A 20,944-nucleotide genomic window follows, 5' to 3' on the forward strand; every position below is an offset into this window, starting at 1 on the left:
CGGAAGCCGGGATCGTGGGTTCGAATCCCACTCAAGGCATGGATGTTTGTGTGCATTTTTCTGTGTTTGTGTACAGGTAGAGGCCTTGCGACGAGCTGATCACCCGCCCAAGGAGTCCTACCGTATGTCTAAGATCTAGTAAACTGAAGTGAAACTGAGAGTTTCATGGATGTAGGCCTAGGCCCAAATTAGGGCTGTAGCGCCAATGGGGGGGGGGACAAATTCTTCCTTTGCGAATTTGCGTTGCTTTCGATTATTTTCGTCAGTTTATTAAAGGACAATGTCGTCCAGGTATTTAAGTAAGCATCACACTATGAACAGGTGGAAGTACACTCTCCACACATTCTTAATTTCAGCACTAGGTGGAGGTAAGGGTAAAAGATAAAACTATAACATGCAGTGGAGGCCCATAGTGGAGGTTGTCAGCCTTACGCGCCGGCCGCCCTTTAGCCCTAGGAACACTCCTGGTACTCATTTCTGTTAGGGGCTGAGTCGACCTCAGAGTCATGGTGCGGCTGGAAGCATGCCATGGCCTCATTCGGAATCGGACCCGTGTAACATAGTGCCTCAGCCGAGCCCGCCGCACTAGGTGGAGGTACGTAAGGTAAATGTGAATTTACACCCGGCCTTGATTTCAAAGCATGTGTGGGAGTGGATGTATAGTCCCACGATTGTTAACCTAGGCACTAGATGGTGGTGAATGGCCACCTTCACCTTCCCCGGGGAAACTGCCTCCGTTAGCCGTTGCATGGAGGGCTGAGTGCGTCTTCAGAGCCCGCCTGGACGATGTGGAGAAGAGGAACGGTCGGGTTTGTGTCTGGGTCGCATAAGTCCAAAGTACTCAGTGTACAGGAAGGTGGTTGAACCGTTTAGTCGGTTTGGACGCTGTGCAGAAGGTCTGTGTTCCTTTTATGAATCGATCCCAGATTATATTGTCCTCCAGGACGTAGCTTAATTACTATACCGACTAAGCTGGTCATCTTGTGCTCTTACGGCAGAAATGAGAGTTGAATTTTCTAACATAAATTAGCGCACGAATCTGTAGTTAACAAAGATAATGAACAACAGACGAATTAATTTTACGAATAAAACAATCGTCTCTCCGTTTACAATATCAGTTGGAGGATAATATTAAAACGTGACCTAATCCTTCCAGCCGCACTGTGGCACAGGGCGGCCGGCACGTAAGGCTGACCTTAGCGCCATCTGTGAGCCAATTTTCTAGAAAGTGTGGGAACATCGAAGTGTCACAACCCTATAGACCTCCACGGTCTGTTACAGGGAGAGCTATATCTTTATAACTTCATAAAATAAGATTGGAAAATGTGAACTGGTTTCGTCTGGCTCAGGATAGGGTCTAGTGACTGGTTCTCATGGACAAGGTAACGAGCCTTCACGTTACATATAGGAATCTGGTGACAAACTAAGCTACTCATAGTGTCAGAAGAAAGACCCTATTCCGTCTAGTTACTAAGTTAACTAGTTCACTATACTGAACATTTCAGACCCAGGATGTCAGTACAGATATTGTATTTATGTTCCGCGAACAGAATTGTTTTAATATTGTGACATGACGCCTGAAAGCCGGAAATGTGCAGTCAGAGAAGCACAGCAGAGACGTCCACTGCTAGACAGCGGCTAATTAATCATGTTTTCGAGACAACAAATACACCTGTATAAGTTAAAGCGTTGCCCCGAATTAACACAAAATTCCGAGACAAGGCATTCGCAAAGAAGAGTAAAGGAACAACTGCAGGCGGTGATCTCTATGAGGTTCTCAGACAATTGTTAATGGACGTGCATTCGTCAACACTGGAGGATTCAGTAGTTCATGTGGTAACCAAATCAGATTCCTTACCAAGAAACGGCTAAGCAAGCAGACGTTGAAGACTGTGTGTTATACTTGATACAGTAATCTTTAGAGTGTTATAATTAATTGTAGTTACAACTTGTGATTGTCCAATCCAAATCCCGCCTACAAGTCACTAAACACGTTCTAACCGTTTAGTGCGTTAAGGCCCTTTGCGTTGGGTGCCACTCCTTCTTACCGTCCTTCTCCGGCAGTCCTCTGAAGAGCCCTTTTGTTGCTGGTTGCATCTGCTCCTCTAGCCGGTCCCTCTCACCTGTGGTTACTCCAAGTTGGCAGGTTGCTGCTGCGTCCTTCCTATCCAGTTGTGTTTCCCTTTTTGTTGTTCTGGTGGATAATAGTTTGCGGGGTATGGGTTATCGGAGTGCTGGGCGCCAGTAAGCTTACTGTAACGGCTTACATTTCGGGGAAAAGGGGGGATGAACTGGAAACTACAGGTGCTAGGTAGGGCGTTCTCACTGGAGCGATGAGATTCGGTCTCAGGGGAATACGGGCCTCACGTCAGCAGGAAAGAGAAGAGTGTTTTAGGTAGGCACTAACACACACTGTTTAATTAGCCGAGCTTGCTATACACGTACATGTATCAGCACTTGTTGCACTTCCTTAAAACACCTGGAAATCTCTCCAACGTTGGCGACCGGATCCCTGGCTAGTTAGTTAGCGGCTGTTTCTTTTAGCACAAAGAAATTTCACGTTAAATTTAGAAGAGTTATCCAGAGATTGTTCCTGCAAACACTTAAACATAATTTCGGCTGTACACTTGGAGGGTTGTTCAGAGACTCCTCTCGCAGACTGACCCTGCTTCGAAGCAAGAAATCTTCGCGGCTTCAGCTCCGCCTCCAAGTTACTACCCTAATTTCTGCTGATTGGAACAATTCGAATTTAGGGAGTTAACCATAATTCTCACCGCTCCAATCACATAACTTTAATTTGGGACTTTGGACCTTAAAGTCCTAATGTCGTTTTTGACAGCTGTTTGAAAAATTATACCAGTAGCGTGGGTTGCTGGCCTTCCCACTTTTGACTTACGGGGTTCAAAACTTGTCAAGTGTAACTTTACCAAAGCATCCCGCCGGTCAACTTTCTAACTGAATTTCCAGGAAAACTCTGCGGGGTGCTTCCTGTCTGGTCTTTGTAGCAGTGAAGCAGGCCCTATTCTTGAAACCAAGAATCGGGCTAAGTCACCCTTGAGTGTTCCTGGCTACATCTTGTGTATAATTATTCTAAAAAGAAATATTGATTACAAATAAAGATGGTGGTGTCAGTGGTACGGCTACAACGTGACAATGTAAATACAATATAAACATTAACATTTATTTATTACTAGTCATCTCGTGCCACCTTATCATTGCAGAAAAGAAAAATTACTGTTGTTCGAATCCATCAGCCTAGAGTTCAAGTCTTACACGTGATCATGTCCGCACTGAACTGACAACTTGACTTTAACAAGAATCGCCTAGTTCCCTTTGGTACGATAAGGACCGTATAAAAAGGAAAATATTCGTGGGAGACAAACACATAGACAATAAGGCGATCTCATATGCCTCCTTTTATTTTTTCAAAACAAGTAAACTGGACTAAAAATGATTTGCAGAAACAATTGCAAGGAGCTGTAATACCGACTGAGCGTGTCCGCCACTGGAATATGAAGCAATGTATGGCAGGAAAGTAACATCAATCACTCGGTATGGCTGCCTCGTTAGTGGGGCGTCAAACGCCTCGCGACGGCACCCTCCATTCTTGGACGTCCGCATTCACTGCGCTACGATAGCGTATGAAATGCTGCAATCTGATAACACAGGAAATTACATGCAGAAAGACGAGAAAGGCAGTTCGTCATACGCGGAATGCGACAATTCATTTGCGTTCCTCGTCTCTCCAGAACGTACCGATAGAGCCCCCATAGCTTTCAATTGAAGGAGGGTTTTCGAACAGAGGTTCGTAACTGGATGAAGATCGCATTTCGAAGCAAACACATAAAAATCAGTGACACAAATGCGTAAAGTCTGCTGCATATAGCCTCTCCGTCCCTTGAACACTGTACTTGCTTAATCTTGCTACGCTGTGAATGATCTAAGAAAGGGTAAAGCTATCCCTGTAACAGGCCATGGAGGCTCATAAGGTTGTGACACGTCGAGGCTCCCACATTTTCTAGACAATCGGCTCCTTAACCCCTAGGATAATTCCTGGTACTCATTTATGTTAGAGGCTGAGTCGATCCTAGGGCCATGTTGCTGCTCGAAGAATTAGGTCAATTGAAAATCCAATGGCCTCATCGGGAATCAAACCCGAGAACTGCCGGCTTGTATCATTGTGCCACCCCCCCCCACCGTGAATGATATATCTCGCTTAATGATACCGGGCACTAGGTCGAGTTTTCGTGATCGAAATCTTTGAAAGAGGATTGTAAATACACGAAATGTATACTTAACGTATGCATTCGGCGCATAAGATATTGTGGCATGTAGACCAGTTGCTAGAAAACGACCACGAAGTAAGCAGCTGTACAATAGCCGTTGCTAAGTAATGGCCCTGTCCCACAAAAGACATGCAGACAACAATAGAAGAGCTCTTTGAAGCGGTGTTCTGTGAGTTCGTACCGAGGCTATTTAACGAGGGCCAGGTGCCATTAGAATAGTCTTGAGACGACAGTGAGGAGAGAAGGAGGGGGGGTGTGAGGTATCCGCCAACCTGGGAGTGTAGTGGAGTGAGCTTTTTCGTGAGTGAGTGAGTTAGACTGCTGCTGCTCAGTCCTTGTGAGCTGTGGCTCTTGGAAGTAAGTAGCTGAGGCACGAGGGCAGTTCGGGAATCCAGAGTAAGGGGAACGTCCGCCGTTGGAGGCCGTCACCAGAAGACGGGTGAAGATACAGCAGGCTGAGAAGAATTGCGGAATGTGAATTAACAACAGTGCCGATCGGTGGCCGCGCGGTCTAAGACATGAACTGTCTTCGCCCGTTCAAACAATGGGGTCGTGGGTTCGGATCCCACTCAAGGCATTGATGTCTGTGTGCGTTTATTCTGTTTGTGCTGTCCTGTGTGTAGGAAGCGACCTTGCGANTCATAGACAAAAAAGCAATGGTCAACGGAGAACGTCATTGGCAACTGGGAAAACCCCAGTGGAAAGCAATATACCACCANAAGCGACCTTGCGAAAGGCTGATCACCCGTCCAAGGAGTCCTACCGACTGTGTGAAATATCATGAATCTGAAAAAGCAGCCAAGGTCCAACAAAAGGCTGTAGAGACACAGATAGATAGAATTAACAATAATGTTATAGTTACTTGTAGTTACGATCTGTAAGTGTTCAATAAATTAAATTACCAATTGAAACCATGTCTACAGTCACCCCATATACGTGACAATATTATAAAGGTTTTTAATCTTATTGTAATAGAGCACTACATTAAAAGAACCAAACGCCGTTTAAACTCGACGAAGATTTTCTGTTTTTCTGTTTGTTCTCAGTTTCGATCTATTGCTGATAAAATTGCAGCATTTCTTTTCTTGTAGATTGATCTTGTTAACAGATGATGGAAGGTGAACTAGTGAAATTAAATCCAGGATTGCCATGGCAAAGCTGCATTTAGCAAGAAGAAGCATCTTTTTACCAGCAAATTGGACTTAAGTTTGAGGAAGAAACTAGTGAAACGCTACATTTGGAGCATAGCTCTGTATAGGGCTGAAACATGGACAGTTAGGGCAGTAGATCAGAAACATCTGGAAAGTTTCGAAATGTGGTGTTGGAGAAGGATGGAGAAGATCCGTTGGACCGATTATGTGAGAAATGAAGAAGTGTTAATTAGAGTCAGTGAGCAGAGGAATGTCCTACACGAAATAAGAAAACGGAAGGCTAACTGGATTGGTCATATCTTACGCGATAACTGCCTTCTAAAGAAGTTATTGAAGGAAAGATAGAGGGGCGGATAGAAGTGACCAGAAGACGTAAGAAGATGCTGGANCAATAACGCGGGAGCTATACAGGTCTCTCTGGATTACACACTCCAAATATAACTGTACTACAGCACACACAAAGTCTTGAAAGCACACAATAAGTCTTCCACTCACTGATTTCTTAGTTATCGCACAGTCACATAAAATCTTGTAACCACGCTTTCGGGTGTTCTTACCGTGACTGCTGCTATATTTCAACTGTACTCGTAGGCAGTGTGGTTCACTTATATAGGCGCAGCGCTTGCCTGTTACGTAATCGGTACCTCTGTTGGCTGGCGCCTTGTCGACAGCGGCGCTGCCTGCCATGTCACAGTGCGGTGGGGGGGGGGACGGGGCGATGACTCACCCGCCACGCCACTGCTGGGTAGGGAGGGGGTTCTTCGTTGCGCAACATGTCACAATATATACAGAGTGTCCCAGGAGGAATGTACCAAACTTCGGGAGGGTGTTCCTTATGTTAAAGTATGCCGATATAACCCAAAACAACTATGTCCAGAGTTGAACGGTTACGGAGATAATGGCCCTAGAAAAGTGTGGTCTTCTGGCGGGTCCACGCACTATACCTGTCGGCTGAGACGTCTTATCTATGTTTGTCCTTGAGTGTGGTGATTCACACTAGCCGTAAGCTCAGGCGCTACCTACAGAGTACGTTGCGGCCGTGTCGTGAATGGTTGGTAAATTACTTGTGCGGAGTTGCTGAAATGCCTTTTATGTTTTCACACGTGGAATATTGTGATATGCATTTTGTGTGTGGATTTTGCGGTGGAAATGCACGTGCTGCTGTTGAAGACTAGCAAAGGCGTTTTCACGATCGAAGGATTCCATCTCGAAGTGCATTTATGCGAATTCACCAGACATTGCATGATACTGGTTTTCTCTTCCGAGTGTTTCTGTGCGCTCTGAAAGGGAGGATTTACGAATGATAAACACACGAGAGAACATTCTTGAGATGGTTCAGAGAAGTCCGCGTCTGTCCATTGGTAGAATGGCCTCTCGCATCGGCGTATCACGTATGCAGGTGTGGCGAACTTTACATGATGAAGAGTTGTATCCTTACCATGATCAAAGGGTACAACATCTGGAACCAGGCGACCATGCACAGCGTATGGATTTGTGCCACCGGATAAAAGCTCATCCCGAAGTGTTAAGCGTCATTTTATTCAGTGATGAGGCGTCTTTTACCCTGGACGGTGTAAATAATTTACGAAATGTGCATACGTGGTCCCATAATAATCCACATGAGATAATGGAAACGAAATTCCAAAAGAGATTTTCCGTGAATGTACGTTTAATACAGTTATATAGTCTGTTTATACCAGTATGCGTAGTCAGCCATGTTACGTCAGCGCTTGCCAGTCATGTATAGTGCTTGGAACCCTAATGACAACTATGACATGGCGTGCGAGTTTTTTTTTTGTAGTTCAGTTTTATGGCTTCATGCCACTCACAAGTTAGTTTGATGTTAGGTACATTATTAACATTACAGAAACCATATATTCCTGCCAGTTTTAATATGTATTTTGAAATCAATAAGTGTGTAACAGCGGTCAAAGTTTCACAATTCTCTGGCCATTATATCCGTAACCGTTCAACTTTGGACATAGGTGTTTTGGGTTATATTGGCATACTTTAACATAAGGAACATCCTCCCGAAGTTTGGCACATTCCTCCTGGGGCACCCTGTACAAATAAATATAAAACACTAAGAATCGCTGGGGATATTCGAATACTGTGGAAGTAGTTACATGATTGGTCGCAAGGAACCAGAGCTCTTGAAACACTTGTATGAAACAAAATTCTATCTATCTGTCTCTCTGTCTGTCTATCTATCTATCTATCTGTCTGTCTGTCTGTCTATCTATCTATCTGTCTATCTATCTATCTATCTTAAACCTTAAACGTACATAAATCAAAAGGACTGTTTGTGGGCCGATGGAGAAACAGAACAGACCGCCCGTTGGGCTTCCAATGGAGTGAACAGGGCGGAAAGTACCTGGGAATCTACCTAGGCAATACAGACGATTGGCAGCAACAAAATTGGACACAACTGGAAATCAAGATACGAGCAATACTTCAAAAGTGGGAACAAGTACCGCAAGCCACATCATATTCTGATAGAAGACAAATACTCAACCAACTAGTTGGAGCCAAAATGACACACGTACTGACCATACTCCAACCCACCACCACATTCCTAGACACGATGCACAAACTGATAGTCAACTTCATATGGCAGGGCAAACACTGGAAACATCCTAACTTCATATATGGAAGACTGGAAGACGGAGGAATAGGCGTGCACCACCTCCCAACCCGCATTAAAACCATACGTTTCAACTTTCTGCAAAATTTCATAACCAGAAATAACAGAGAGAATGCGTGGTACTTCCAAGCAAACAACATCAGGATGTATGCCCCAGGCCTACACGCAGAAGCCGTTCTCAAACTGAACCTGAACCCAACGCGCTTTCCCAGACTGACACCCTTCTACGCCAGCGCACTCGAAGCCTGGCACGACATTAGACCCATTGTTAACCCCAACCTACAGTCCCTTGAAGACCTAAGGCACATCCCCTTGCGCGACTCCACCCTCATGAACCCACATAATTCCGGACACAAAGTTATGTTTGACGAAGCTTGGAAGGCTCTAAATATAACATACATAGGAGATCTCATCACGGAGAATGGCCACTGGAAAGAACTAAAAGACATCGACACAACACACTGTTCCCAACCGACCACCCGTAGACTCGCAGCAAACTTACGAAAAGCAGAAGCCTTTTTCCACCACAAATACCCAAACCTTTCACTGAAGACCACTTCCTTAACACAACCCCCCAGCGCTTACGTCATAAAACAACCCAACGACCAACTGACTCCCCTCCCCATACCCAAACGCAGGGTATACAACCAACTATTCAAAGCCAACATAGACAAAAAAGCAATGGTCAACGGAGAATGTCATTGGCAACTGGGAAAACCCCAGTGGAAAGCAATATACCACCACCCCATTATGAGCAAAGATGGCGACTTCTCATGGAGGATGCTACACAATAGAATAGCCACACCGCAACAGCTGCACAAATGGGGCAAGAAGGACACACCAGACTGTCCCTGGTGCCCAGGCACAACAGGGACGGCGGATCACATGTTCTTCGACTGCCCCACGGTCACAGCCTTCTGGGGCCGTCTAACCAAGACGCTCCATGACCTGCTGGGCCCCCATCCATTGCAAAAGAAGCAAATATTATATGGATACCCCAAAGTAGATACCACACCCCAACAACTTGCCAATTACTTAATAGCCCTAGCCAAGACCACCATATACAAGACATACCTAGCAACGAAGAACACCCACGAAAACCACCAGACTACCAACGCATGTACCGTATAAGGCTGCAATTCCGACTGAATCTAGAAATGCACTACAGCATATGGCAAGATGGCGTCGAGGCGTTCGAGAGGTACTGGCTGCACAAACACATACTTGGAAAGATTGAAGAGGGACGAATTATACTCAACAAGCAGATCTAATACTACTGTATACATCAACGGCACGTAAAATTCAATAAACAATAAAATTTATCTTTTTTATGTTAATCACCTCCATTTTCATGTTGTGCTGTAAGAATTATTGTCATTGTTAAATATATATTGTTAAATAAATAAATAAATTAATTAAAAATCTATCTATCTATCTATCCATCTATCCATCTAGCTATCTGTCTACAGCTCTTGTGGACTTTGGCCGCCTTTCCAGTCGTTGCTGTTGTTATGTTCATTGCTGAGCCAGATGATAGCCACAGTGATGCTCTGTTTCTACCTATAGAAAAGGAATGGCTAGATATTTTTGAAGAACTTCCCTTTTATAGGTAAATTTTGCCGAAAACGTTTATTCTGCTGTATGAATGAATGAATGTATAAGAGGTAGGCCCTCTCGGCCCTTGCACCGCACCTACAGTGGTCTATTGTGCTCCCCTTTTGATTATCCTCAGCAATCCTGCACTTTGAAGGAAGCGTAGGATTTTGTACATTGGGACGTGGAAATAGTCACTTGGTTCCATACAATATTGACCCAAGTGGCGCAATCTTAAATAAGCTAAGGCCTCACATTCGCACAGGATGTGTGGCTGTTTCATTTTCTTCTTGACACCTCTCACAAGTGGGACTATCACTTAGTCCCAGTTTGAAGAGGTGTCCTTTAAGTAGTCCCACCACCCATCGTAGCTGGTTCCTGTTTAACTTCAACAGTTCCTTCGCTCTTTTAGCAGAGGGTCTTCGTATGAGTCCCTTTGCTTCCCTGAGTCCAGTCAAGGATCCCCAGTATTTCTTGTGCTTCATGTTTGTCCAGTTCCTGATTGCCTTTCTGGCAACTCCTATAGAGATGCCACAGGCTGGTTGAGGTCCTATGAATGGATGTTCAGCTTCAGTCTTAGCTAATTGGTCTCCTGTTTCGTTTCCAGCAATACCCTTATGCCCCGGCACCCATATCAGTTGTACCCTGTTATGTTTGGCCAGTTCCATGAGAGTTTGATGGTATGAGACCCTAATTTTGAGATTTTCGAGGACTACAATAAGCCTGAAAATTTATAGGCATGGCAGACAGCTCAGCCCTTCTTGATAAGCCAACCACTCAGCTACTTCAGAACTTCCAAAATTTTATGGAACCCGAAGGTTCATTACCGTGTTCACAAGAGCCCTCCACTGGTTCTTATCCTGAACCAGACGAATTCATTCTATGCCACCTCATCCTATTACTCTATGACCCGTTTTAATATTTTTCTCCGACCTATGTCTAAGTCTTCCTATTAGTCTCTTCCTTTTTGGCTTTCTCACCAAAACCATATATGAAGTTCTCCGACCCTCCACGCGTGCTACATGTCCTTCCCCTCCTATCCTCCTCGACTAGATCATTATAATTATATTTAGCGGCGAAGAGTACAAGTTATCAGACTCCTCATTATCCAGCTTTCTCCAACCTCCTATCATTTCATCCCACTTGGGTGCAAATATTCGCATCGGCACTCTGATCTCAAACACCCTCAAGTCGGAGACAAAGTTTCACACCCATACAAAACTGCAAACTATACTATACTATACTTCTCGTATACTATTATTGTATTGCGCTACAGCGTACTATACTGTGTGCTACAGAAAGATATTTTAATATAGTTTTATCTATGCCACGATCCTGACACTTCTCTGAAAAGCCTGAGGAAAATTGCGAAATGTATTATACAGGATAGTAGGTGCCTCGGCTGAGATTTCAATCGGGTACCCACGAAACACAAATTACAAACGCTGCACCTTAAACGATATGTAAATCGTCGAAAGCTGTCGCTCTGTATGTAGTATCACTGTATGTGCTATCACTATCTTAATTTATAGTATAACCGTCAACACAACTTTGTTTTTCAGATTGGTGTTTACTGAAGGATCACCATTCTACATGTTTCGGTCTTCAACCACAATCGGGAGTTTCTAATTAATTACAGACTGTGTTATCAATCATTACTAAACTGCAGGCCCAAAGAATCCGTTCCTATTGGTACAGTACATAAAAGTATACTTACTTACTCATGGAGCTGAGCCCTTCAGGAGGAGCCCCCAATTCTGCAGCTACTCAAGAATTTCCCAGCATTTTATGGAACCCGAAGGTTAATTACCGTGTTCACAAGAGTCCTCCACTGGTCCCTATCCTGAGCCAGATCTAGCCAATCCACACCATCCCATCCCATCTCTCCAAGATCCATTCGAATATTGTCCACCCACCTACGCCTTGGTCTTCCCTGTGGCTCTTTCCTTCTGGCTTTCCCACCAATATCCTATATGCATTCCTCGTCTCCCCATTCGTGCTACATGACCTTCCCACCTCATCCTCCTCGACTTGATCATTCTAATTATACTTGGAGAAGAGTACAAGTTATGAAGCTCCTCATTATGCAGTTTTCTCCAACCTCCTGTGACTTCAGCTCTCTTCGGTCCAAATATTCTCCTCAATACCCTCTTCTCAAACGCCCTCAGTCTATGTTCCTCCCTTAATGTCACAGACCAAGTTTCACACCCATACAGAACCACAGGCAAAATTATACTTTTGTATATTCTAATTTTTATGTTTTTGGACAACAGACGAGAAGACAAAAGTTTCTGGACTGAATGGTAGCAAGCATTACCCGAGTTCAATCGCCTCTTAATTTCCCCCTTAAACAGGTTTCGATCTGTTATCGTTGTTCCCAAATATCTGAACTGTGCCACATTTTCAAAACTTCTGTTTCCTGTCTTTATGTGATGATTTTGCCCTGCATTTTGGTGACGAGACAGTAACATGTGCTTAGTTTTCTCTGTGTTTACTTCTAGACCAACCTCTTTACTTGCGTCAATTAAAGTTTGTGTGTTTTTCTTTATGGTATCTACATTATCACCCAGCAGATTCACATCATCGGTGTAGGCCAACAGCTGATGTGTCCCGTTTAATTTCGGTCCCACGTAGTTTCCCTGGACCTTCCGCATTGCATATTCTAAGGGAAAGTTGGAAAGGAGTGGCGATAAAGCATCTCCTTGCTTTAGACCATTCTGGATAGGAAATTTAACAGACAAATGTTTACGTACACGGACTTTACTATACGTTTCTTTTAAACACATTTTAATCACCCTAACTAGTTTCATGCCGGTCACGGTAGCCGAGCGGTCTAAGGCATGTACTGTCTTCGCTCGCTTGGAAACCGGGATCGTGGGTTCGAATCCCACTCAGGGCATGGATGTTTATTTTGTGTGTGTGCGTTTTTCTGTGTTTGTGTACAGGTAGAGGCCTTGCGACGAGCTAATCACCTGCCCAAGGAGTCCTACCGAATGTGTAAGATTTAGAAAAACCGAAGTGAAGGGAGAAGTCAATGTAGGTAGGCCTAGGCCCACTGGGGCTGTAGTGCAAGGAAAAAAAAACTAGTTTCAAGGGTATCCCAAACTCTATTAGAATATTGTACAATACTTTCCTCCTAACTGAATCATAGGCTCTCTTGAAGTCTATGAATAGCTGATGTACTGTCTNCCTGCTTGAATAAATTCGGCAGGAATTTGATCAATACCTGGCGATTTATACCGTTCCAAGTTTGCAAAGCACTTTCAACCTCAAAAGGGCTAGGATCAGGTATTAACGGGTCTGCTGTATGGATTTCTGTCTGCCTAACACCCGTCACTAAGTTACTGCTAAGTTGGTAACCCCTCTTAAAGTCATGTATTCCTCTATACAGGTCTCTAATGTTCTTGTTCTTACTGTTCATTGCAAGCTCATCAATTTTGTCTTTCAGATATTCCCTCTTTTTGTTCCTGAAATGCCTGCTGGTTTCACGTCTTATATTGTTCCGATTATCCCCATTTAACTCGCTTGGATCCTGTAACCATTGTAATTTGTCCTGCTTTCTTTGATCTAACAATTTTGAGCATCCTTCATCGAACCATGGCTTATGTTTCTTCGGTTCATAATAACCTAAACTCTTTTGGCAGACATTTTTATATTCTCTCTAATAGTTTCCCAAGTATATACGTATACACTTTTTACAAGTACCTTAATATTAAGAAATAATATATTTCAAGAATTAATAAATCGACTATAAATATTTTAGTTATATTTATAAATTATTGAATACTTTTATGTGTATAAATATATACGTATATATACTGCTTGCACCTGGATGACAAGACCAATAGGCGTGCAAACTGGTAACGATTGACAACAGTCTATAATTAATTAGGAACCCCTGGTGATGGTCGAAAGACCGAAACATGTAGCATGGTAATGCTTCAATCAACACTAGTCTTAAAAAGAAAGCTGTATTGACTGTATATTATATTATATTATATGAGTATGAAGCTAAATTTTTGTATAGTAACAATTATTTGCAGAGTATAAAATTACTATGTAATAATATTTTAATGAGAGAGAAAATGGTAAATTAGATTTGAGATTCTCACAGCGCTGACCATGAAGAATGTAGTTTTTAGAGTCGTAACGCCGTGAATTTCGGAGAAAGCCCGACGTTTCGGAGGAAGATATTGCCTCCAAATTAAGGTTTCAAGATTAACTAAACAAACAGCCAGCTGGGTGCCGTAGGGTTCTTCCCACACCATGCGGCGTCACAAGGTAGAAATCCGTAATTTCATTGCAGCTGTGTGGAACATTCTCTTGTAATGACGATAGCTGATGAAGCATTCATGACGGGGGTTTCTGAGTTTTTGGACTTTGTCCTTCTTCCGGTATTCTAAAGGACTAAAGGTCACAACGTTTCGGAAATTTGACTTGTTGCCGTCCTCGGGTGACAGGGTGGGAGACAGCTATTCTGTTGGTCCCGTTAGAAAGCGCTAACCTCATTCACTGGGCATTTAGAATCTACTTAATCATAACATATAAAGGTTTATACTACAGATATTTATAAAAGTAACAATAGCAAAATTAAATTCTTTAAGACATAAACCTGTAATTGTTATGACAAAACTGAAGATTCTTACCTCCTTTGCATGGGTCTAAGTCAATATCATCCGAGATGCGACTAGGGAACCGCGAGTTGACGAGTTCATCAATCGTAAATCTCACTGCGCGCTGAGGATGCCTCTCTGTCACATTATTTCCTGAAGAAGTCGATGAGGCCTCCGCCGGTACAATGATAGCAACCACAGTGAGACACAGGAGAGCCTTGGAAGGTGCCAAGACCGAGCAGGCAAGGAAGAACCTCACTCCAAAAGGGGCCTGAGAGGTCACTTTGAACGTCTTTCTTGACATCTTCACCGACATTCTCTGACGCTTCGTCTCGATGAAAATTGTTTCAGTCTCTCGAAGTAGAGATATGTGTGACACGCAACAATAAAAATTATTCAAAATATGTTCCTACATAAATATCATACTTTAACGACACGATTGCATCACATTCAGATTTTCATCAATGATTCTGCCTTGAAATGATCCCATAAAACAAATGGTTTCTCTCACCATGCGCAGTAGCGTTTTTACGATCTTTATAAGAAGGCGACATACAAATATTACTCTTGTGTAATGTCAGATCCTTACTATGTAGAAGTTTCTCGTGACAATCAGCATGCGAATAATTTGCGGAAGGATTTCTGTATTGGAACAGAACATGTCAATTTCAGCTCTACATAAAAAGTTTGTGCGCTACAGAACACATTTCATATTCTGAAACTGGCAGAGAATAATAAAAAAACTAACTCTGTAGCTTTAGTCCGCAAGCGAACTACACTGACCGAGCGACCGCCGCTTGTAGACGAAGTTAGTGCCAACTTTAGAGAATAATAATTATTCTAATCTAATCTACATTAAATTAAATTGGAATATGAGAAATTATATTCTACAATAATCTTTAAAAAGAACTGAACTACATTAAGCACACATGTATTATATTTTCATAACGATATTCCTAAACTAATATTTTGAAAATATTATTTCGGTTGCTATCTCAAACCGTTTTTAAGAAAATAATATGAATAGGGAAACCTAACCTTAAAATATTGCTTGTTTATCCTTTCATTTTTCTTTGTATCTTTCGGTAAAATTTTCGAACAAAGTTAACTTGAAACGTTACGCGATTTATAGTTTTATGCTCAAATTAAATTTAATTAAAAGAAAATAAACTTTTATACTGAGACAACTTTTGTTACATAATTTCACGGGACACTGTGCTTTATAAATCTAATGACCAAATTTGTATATCTCTGTTTCATCTTTCCATGATAATCACTAATATTTCTGTTTATTCTTGCTTTAACCAAAGTCGGAATTGTACCGAAACGAGCTTCTGCTATGAAGCCGCGTGATCCTAACTTTTATAAATATACCATAGGCATGGTCATGCACGAGTGTCTTCTTTACAAATTAAACCTTTTTTTCAGAATTTTCCAGTGAAATATTAGTTACAGCTCTGGTAAAAAAAATCACGTGTTTTCTTTTAAAGGGCTTCTGGAATATCGAATTATGCACCAAAATTTAAAGCATCTTTGTTAAAATAATGATAAGTTTAATTATTAAATACAATTCTATTCAATTAAATTCCACATTCGAATTCAGACTCTATTTTCGATACACAATTTAACAGCCTTCCAAATAACAACACGCACATAAATTTCACTGATATATACGAAGGCTTCTTCTGAAGCTAAACGCAGAATTACAGAAAGAAGATGTCGGTCACTTGTCACACCGCGCAGTGCTGTTCAACTGATATGCTTTGCATGACGACGGAAAATGTGGACCGAGTGACTTCACGTACTTTACCCTAAGCCTCCTCAAGTCCTCACTCGGTTACAGCCAACCGGCCCGCCTGAAACCTTCTGCCTGTCTATTTCTCTGCCTGCTTTTGACTCAGCAGCTACCCTTTCACCCCACCCCTTGGCCGACACTCGCGTCAGCGCACAACTCTGCTTTGTGCTACCCTCTCTAACATTTAATTTCATATTATGCACAAGGGCAGTAAAGATGGTAAAGTTGTCCCTGTGCTTAACTAATTAAGCATTGCGCACATGAAGGTGTATGGGGGAGTGGATGTATAGATACACATCTTGTTGACCTCGGCCTTAGTCGGAAGTGAGTCGTCAGCTTCACGCCCCTGTCGCTTTACCACAGGAGAAAAAGCCACCGGTACCCACTGGATAGAAGGTTGGCCAGAACCATTCTGGACTACGAGGAGCAGAGAAAATTCTTGACCTACCGGGACTCGAACTTCGACCACGTGGTCGCCCAATCCGTAGCCAGTCGCTATACCGACTACGCAATCCCGGCTCCTGATTTTTATTCTTTTCCTAGTATAATTAGAAAGTCATTAGTGAAAAAGGATACGATGGTCAGGGCATGTAGTATGCAAGGGGCCAAGAGGAATGCATATCGGACTTTTGTGAGAAAACCAGAAGGAAAGGGACCACCAAGAAAAACTAGACGAGACTAGATAATATTAAAATGGATTTTAAATTGAGTTAGTTAATACCAGTTGAATTTTCAACGGGGGAAGTTTCTTCATTTCTTATACTATACAAACTTGTGTTACTTCATCTCCTTTCTCGCCCAAACTTTTAACTTGCTCCCGCCCTATCATTACTGCGCACCCCTTCTTAAACAGGTTTGATTTGAGGTTCTATCGGCGGTGACTATGAAGACTTTGGTCTTCTAGGCTGTAACACCGTGTAGTTGGGAGAGCACGTCGCCTCCATTTTCAGGGTCGAAGATTAAGTGGAGCAAGAAACCAACTTTTCTTGCCACCTGCTTCTGCTGGTTGCTTGCTTGGCTCACTCTTAAGCCCTGAAGATAGAGGTATATGATCTTCCGAAATGTCAGACGGTCTTCGACCTACGCGGTTCTAAAATCCAGAAGCCGGTACTATCTATTAGAACACTTTAGGTATATATCTTTCAATGCAGGAGAGTAAAAATGTAAAGGATCAGCCAAGCCATATTCTACGTCATTCCGATGTTGTCTCCAAGGTCCACTTCCTGTGTAAACGAAAGTAAACACACATTCTGTAATTATAAAAGTCTATGAAGTGCCGATCCATCCGCTATGAGACTCTGTGGACAGCGTATATGCAAGCCGTCATGTGGCACCTCTGGCGATATTCCCTCGAATTCGTTGCTAATATGGCGTACTTAAAGATGCACGCACGCATATNTATTGTTACTGGGGTGGGACTAAGTCCCTTGTACTGCGGCCACATCTGGCTTACTGTACCAGCCTCAGATGCTAGGTGAGGTTAATTGTGGAGTAATTGGTGGAATGAAGATGGGCAAGGGAAACCAGAACCGGGATCGAACCCAGGCCGCCGCGGTGGGAAGCCAGCGACTAACCCTTGAACTATGGCGTGGCCCCCGCCGCGACCCTAGCTATGCAATTGTGCGGTAAACACGCCCAACAGAACGCGGGACAATAGAAGACGGGGTTTCTGCGTGGCGTGCACAAAGTGGTATAAGAGAGAGATCTGAAACTGGCAGTGGTCGAGTCGAGGAGAATCGAGTTTTGAGGCACCGGGATGCCGGGGTATGAGCTTGGGAGCAGAGGAATTGAACTGAGTCGAGTCTTCGGGAACTGGTAGCTGCAGTATAATACACGTAGTAAGAAGTGAGTTACATTGTGATAGGAAGACTCCATTTGTGATTTGAAGTGACAGTGAGACTATTATTAATCCGTTGCCAGGATACGATTAGTGAAGACTGAGAACCCTAGTGGGTGTGCAACGGTGAATTGTAAAAGGTGTAGATCGGCTATAGCGCTGTAATGCCTGTAGTCCCGAGTTGTGTGAATGTATAAGGTGCAAGAAACGCTATCATCCAACCCAGAACTCGTCTTATAAGTTAAGGATAACCATAAATCGTGACAATATTTGCTCATTCCTATCCTCGATGGACTCCTGTTGGTTTAGTTAGTTATTGGAGAGGGTGGGTTTCCCCATGCACTGAGACCTGTATTGGTCCATTGTGCTTCCCTCTATGATTTCTACCAGCCTCTATACCCTACCGGTACTGGTGCTTACCATCAGTCCCGCCCAGCCAGCGAGACCGGCTCTACTAGCTGAGAGGTATCTATAATGCTTCCCCCATCTACCAGAGGTATTAGAGACTGCTGTTGGGCGGGAAACGTCCGTAATTTGGCTCAGTGACCTCCTTTGGGGATATGAGGTTCTTTTACGTGCCGTAAAGCTACAACACGGGACCCACGGCTTAAAGTCCCTCCCGGAGGACTTGTTCCCTGAATTTTTCCGCCATTAAAATTTGACGACCTCCGCCGGGTATTTGAACCCGCGTACTACGAGTCATGAGGTGGGAACGTTACCTCTAGACTACGGAGGCCGCTTCCTCCTGTTGGTTTTGTGGCGCTATTCCTTGTCCTACTAGACGGTCTTTACAATTGGACAGTTGTCCAGTTCATTCGAAATTTATACATGAATGAATGAATGAATGTATAAGGGGTGGGCCTTCTCGGCCCTTGCACCGCGACCTACAGTGATCTATTGTGCTTTACCTTTTGATTATCCCCTCAGCAATCCTATGTTCGAATCAAGCGCAGGATTTTCTACTTGGGGGCGTCGAAATAGTCACTTGGTTCCATAAAGTATTGACACAAGTGACGTAATCTTAAATAAGCTACAAATTTATACATATAATGATCTATAATTCCCAAGGGGTACAGCGGCCGGGGCGTGGAGATTCGTGGCGTGGTGCGTATATTTTAAGATGTATGCATGTTATTGTTGGATCTGTGGAGCAGCAGAGATACTTAGTTCCATAAGTCTCCGAAGATGGCAATCTTTTCAGCCCAAAAATAATTTTAATTGTATCCTTTGTCAGTACAACACTATTTCCACAAGATGGGGTTGCTGCCTAAGACGGCATGTTTCGACACATACGTGCCATCTTCACTTAACGTAGATAGTATATACGTGTCGAAACATGTTGTGTTAGACAGCCAACGCCATCTGATGGAAATAGTGTTGTGCTTGTAAAGAATACAGTAAATAGAATCTATAGTGATTCATGCAACAGAATGAAGCAAAATATGAGGTTGATATTTCGGCTTCAGACAATCCTTAACAAAACCCAGCATTACACGGAAGATTAAAGTGTTTTGATGAGTTACATTTTCTGGGATATAAAGCCGTATAGTCCGTTGAAAGTAAACCGACGTTTCGAAGGAATATGTCGCCTCCATCTTCAGCTTAGAAGAATAAGCCAAGCAAGAAACCAGCGTGAATCAGGTATCTAACTATATGGGATTATATCACAGAAGATATAATTCTTCATAAATATTCAAGACTCTTCTGAATTATAGCTACAATATTGAAAAGAATGGGGCAAGAGGTAGTGTAGTTAGCTGAGGCACAGACCGCGCCATACCTCAAGCGGTTAGACGCTGGCTTCCTACCGCGGCGGCCCGGGTTCGATCCCGGGTCTCGTCAAGTGGGATTTGTGGTGGAGAAAGTGGCGCTGGGGCAGGTTTTCTCCGAGTACTTCGGTTTCCCCTGCCAATCTTCATTCCACCAATTGCTCCACAATCACCCTCACCTGTCATCTGGGGCTGGTACAATAGGCCAGAAGTGGCCGAAGTACAAGGGACTTAGTCCCACCCCAATTGCAATAAAAAAATAGTTGAGACACTGTGCTACAAGCCGGAAGGTCGCGGGTTCCATTCCCAATGAGGTGATTGGAATATTAAACTGACCTAATCTCTCTATCCATACTATGGCCCTGGGGTCGAGTCAGCCTCTTACAGAAATGCATATCAGAAACCTTCCTGGGGCTAAAGGATGGTCGGCGCGTAAGATTGACACCTGTGAGCTGATAATCTAGAAAATGTTGGAGCCTCGACTTCTCACAACCCTCTGGATCTCCATGGCCTGTTATAGGGATAACTTTACCTTTTTTAATTGAAAAAAATATCTTCTCGCAACTTTTTCGACATAACAGGTAATAATAGGCAATGAAAATATTAGAGATTTCATTGGAAATAAATACCCAGACAACCTTGATTAATTAGGCAATTAGATACATGTACAGTTCTTCGAGTCCACTTTCCAGGGTCTCCTTGGTTTTCCTCCTACTCTTTGCCCTTTAGGTTTATAGCATCCTTTCCCTGTTAATTCTATCTACACAGTGGTTCCATCTCTTCCTAACAGACTCAATCGCTCTAAGCGCTTCTCGAAATGACAATAGAGGCTTAGCCGGCCATGAAATTTCCAAAATTTTATGGAATCTAAAGTAAAGGAAAACAAAGGGTAAAGCTGTCCTTTGTCGTGAGGATCGAACCCTTATCCTTTTGAGTTGCATTGATATTTCCCTATAATAGAATATGTATAAACTTCTAACGACAATGTTCACAGGTAGGCCGCACCTGGCACCTTGGTCTTCACTGTAGTGCATGCAAGTGTAAGAAAATGCTAAATTTAAGATGTGCTAATGCACTTGGTGTAATAGCGGATTTCCTGACACACACGCATAGCAGGTTATTCTCAAGTATAGCAACATCTGTATTTGCTGATGGGGGGAACAGGTACTTGACTTATATTAACAGAAGGGAGAAATGTTTCATCTCTCCAAGTAATTAAACTATTTCCGGTGATGCGTGTATGCCTTGGATTCTGT

At 43.1% G+C, this 20,944-nt stretch overlaps 1 protein-coding gene across 10 annotated transcripts in view; it reads right to left on the reverse strand.

The window, feature by feature from the left end:
* LOC111870596 (tolloid-like protein 1) overlaps positions 1-16,140 on the reverse strand; it is a 181,436-nt gene extending 165,296 nt beyond the window's left edge. The window contains exons 1-2 of one of the 10 annotated variants that reach the window (XM_023863013.2): positions 16,093-16,140; positions 14,321-14,929 (exon numbers count right to left, since the gene is read on the reverse strand). In XM_023863013.2, coding sequence (XP_023718781.1) covers positions 14,321-14,603 — 283 coding nt within the window. In that variant the 5' untranslated portion in view covers positions 14,604-14,929; positions 16,093-16,140. The other 9 variants (XM_023863014.2, XM_033753912.1, XM_023863011.2 and 6 more) reach the window with 9 other exon arrangements.
* Between the last annotated feature and the right edge of the window lie 4,804 nt (positions 16,141-20,944).

This window comes from Cryptotermes secundus, unplaced genomic scaffold (assembly GCF_002891405.2).
Source record: "Cryptotermes secundus unplaced genomic scaffold, Csec_1.0 scaffold296, whole genome shotgun sequence".
Classification (NCBI taxonomy): Eukaryota; Metazoa; Arthropoda; class Insecta; order Blattodea; family Kalotermitidae; genus Cryptotermes; species Cryptotermes secundus.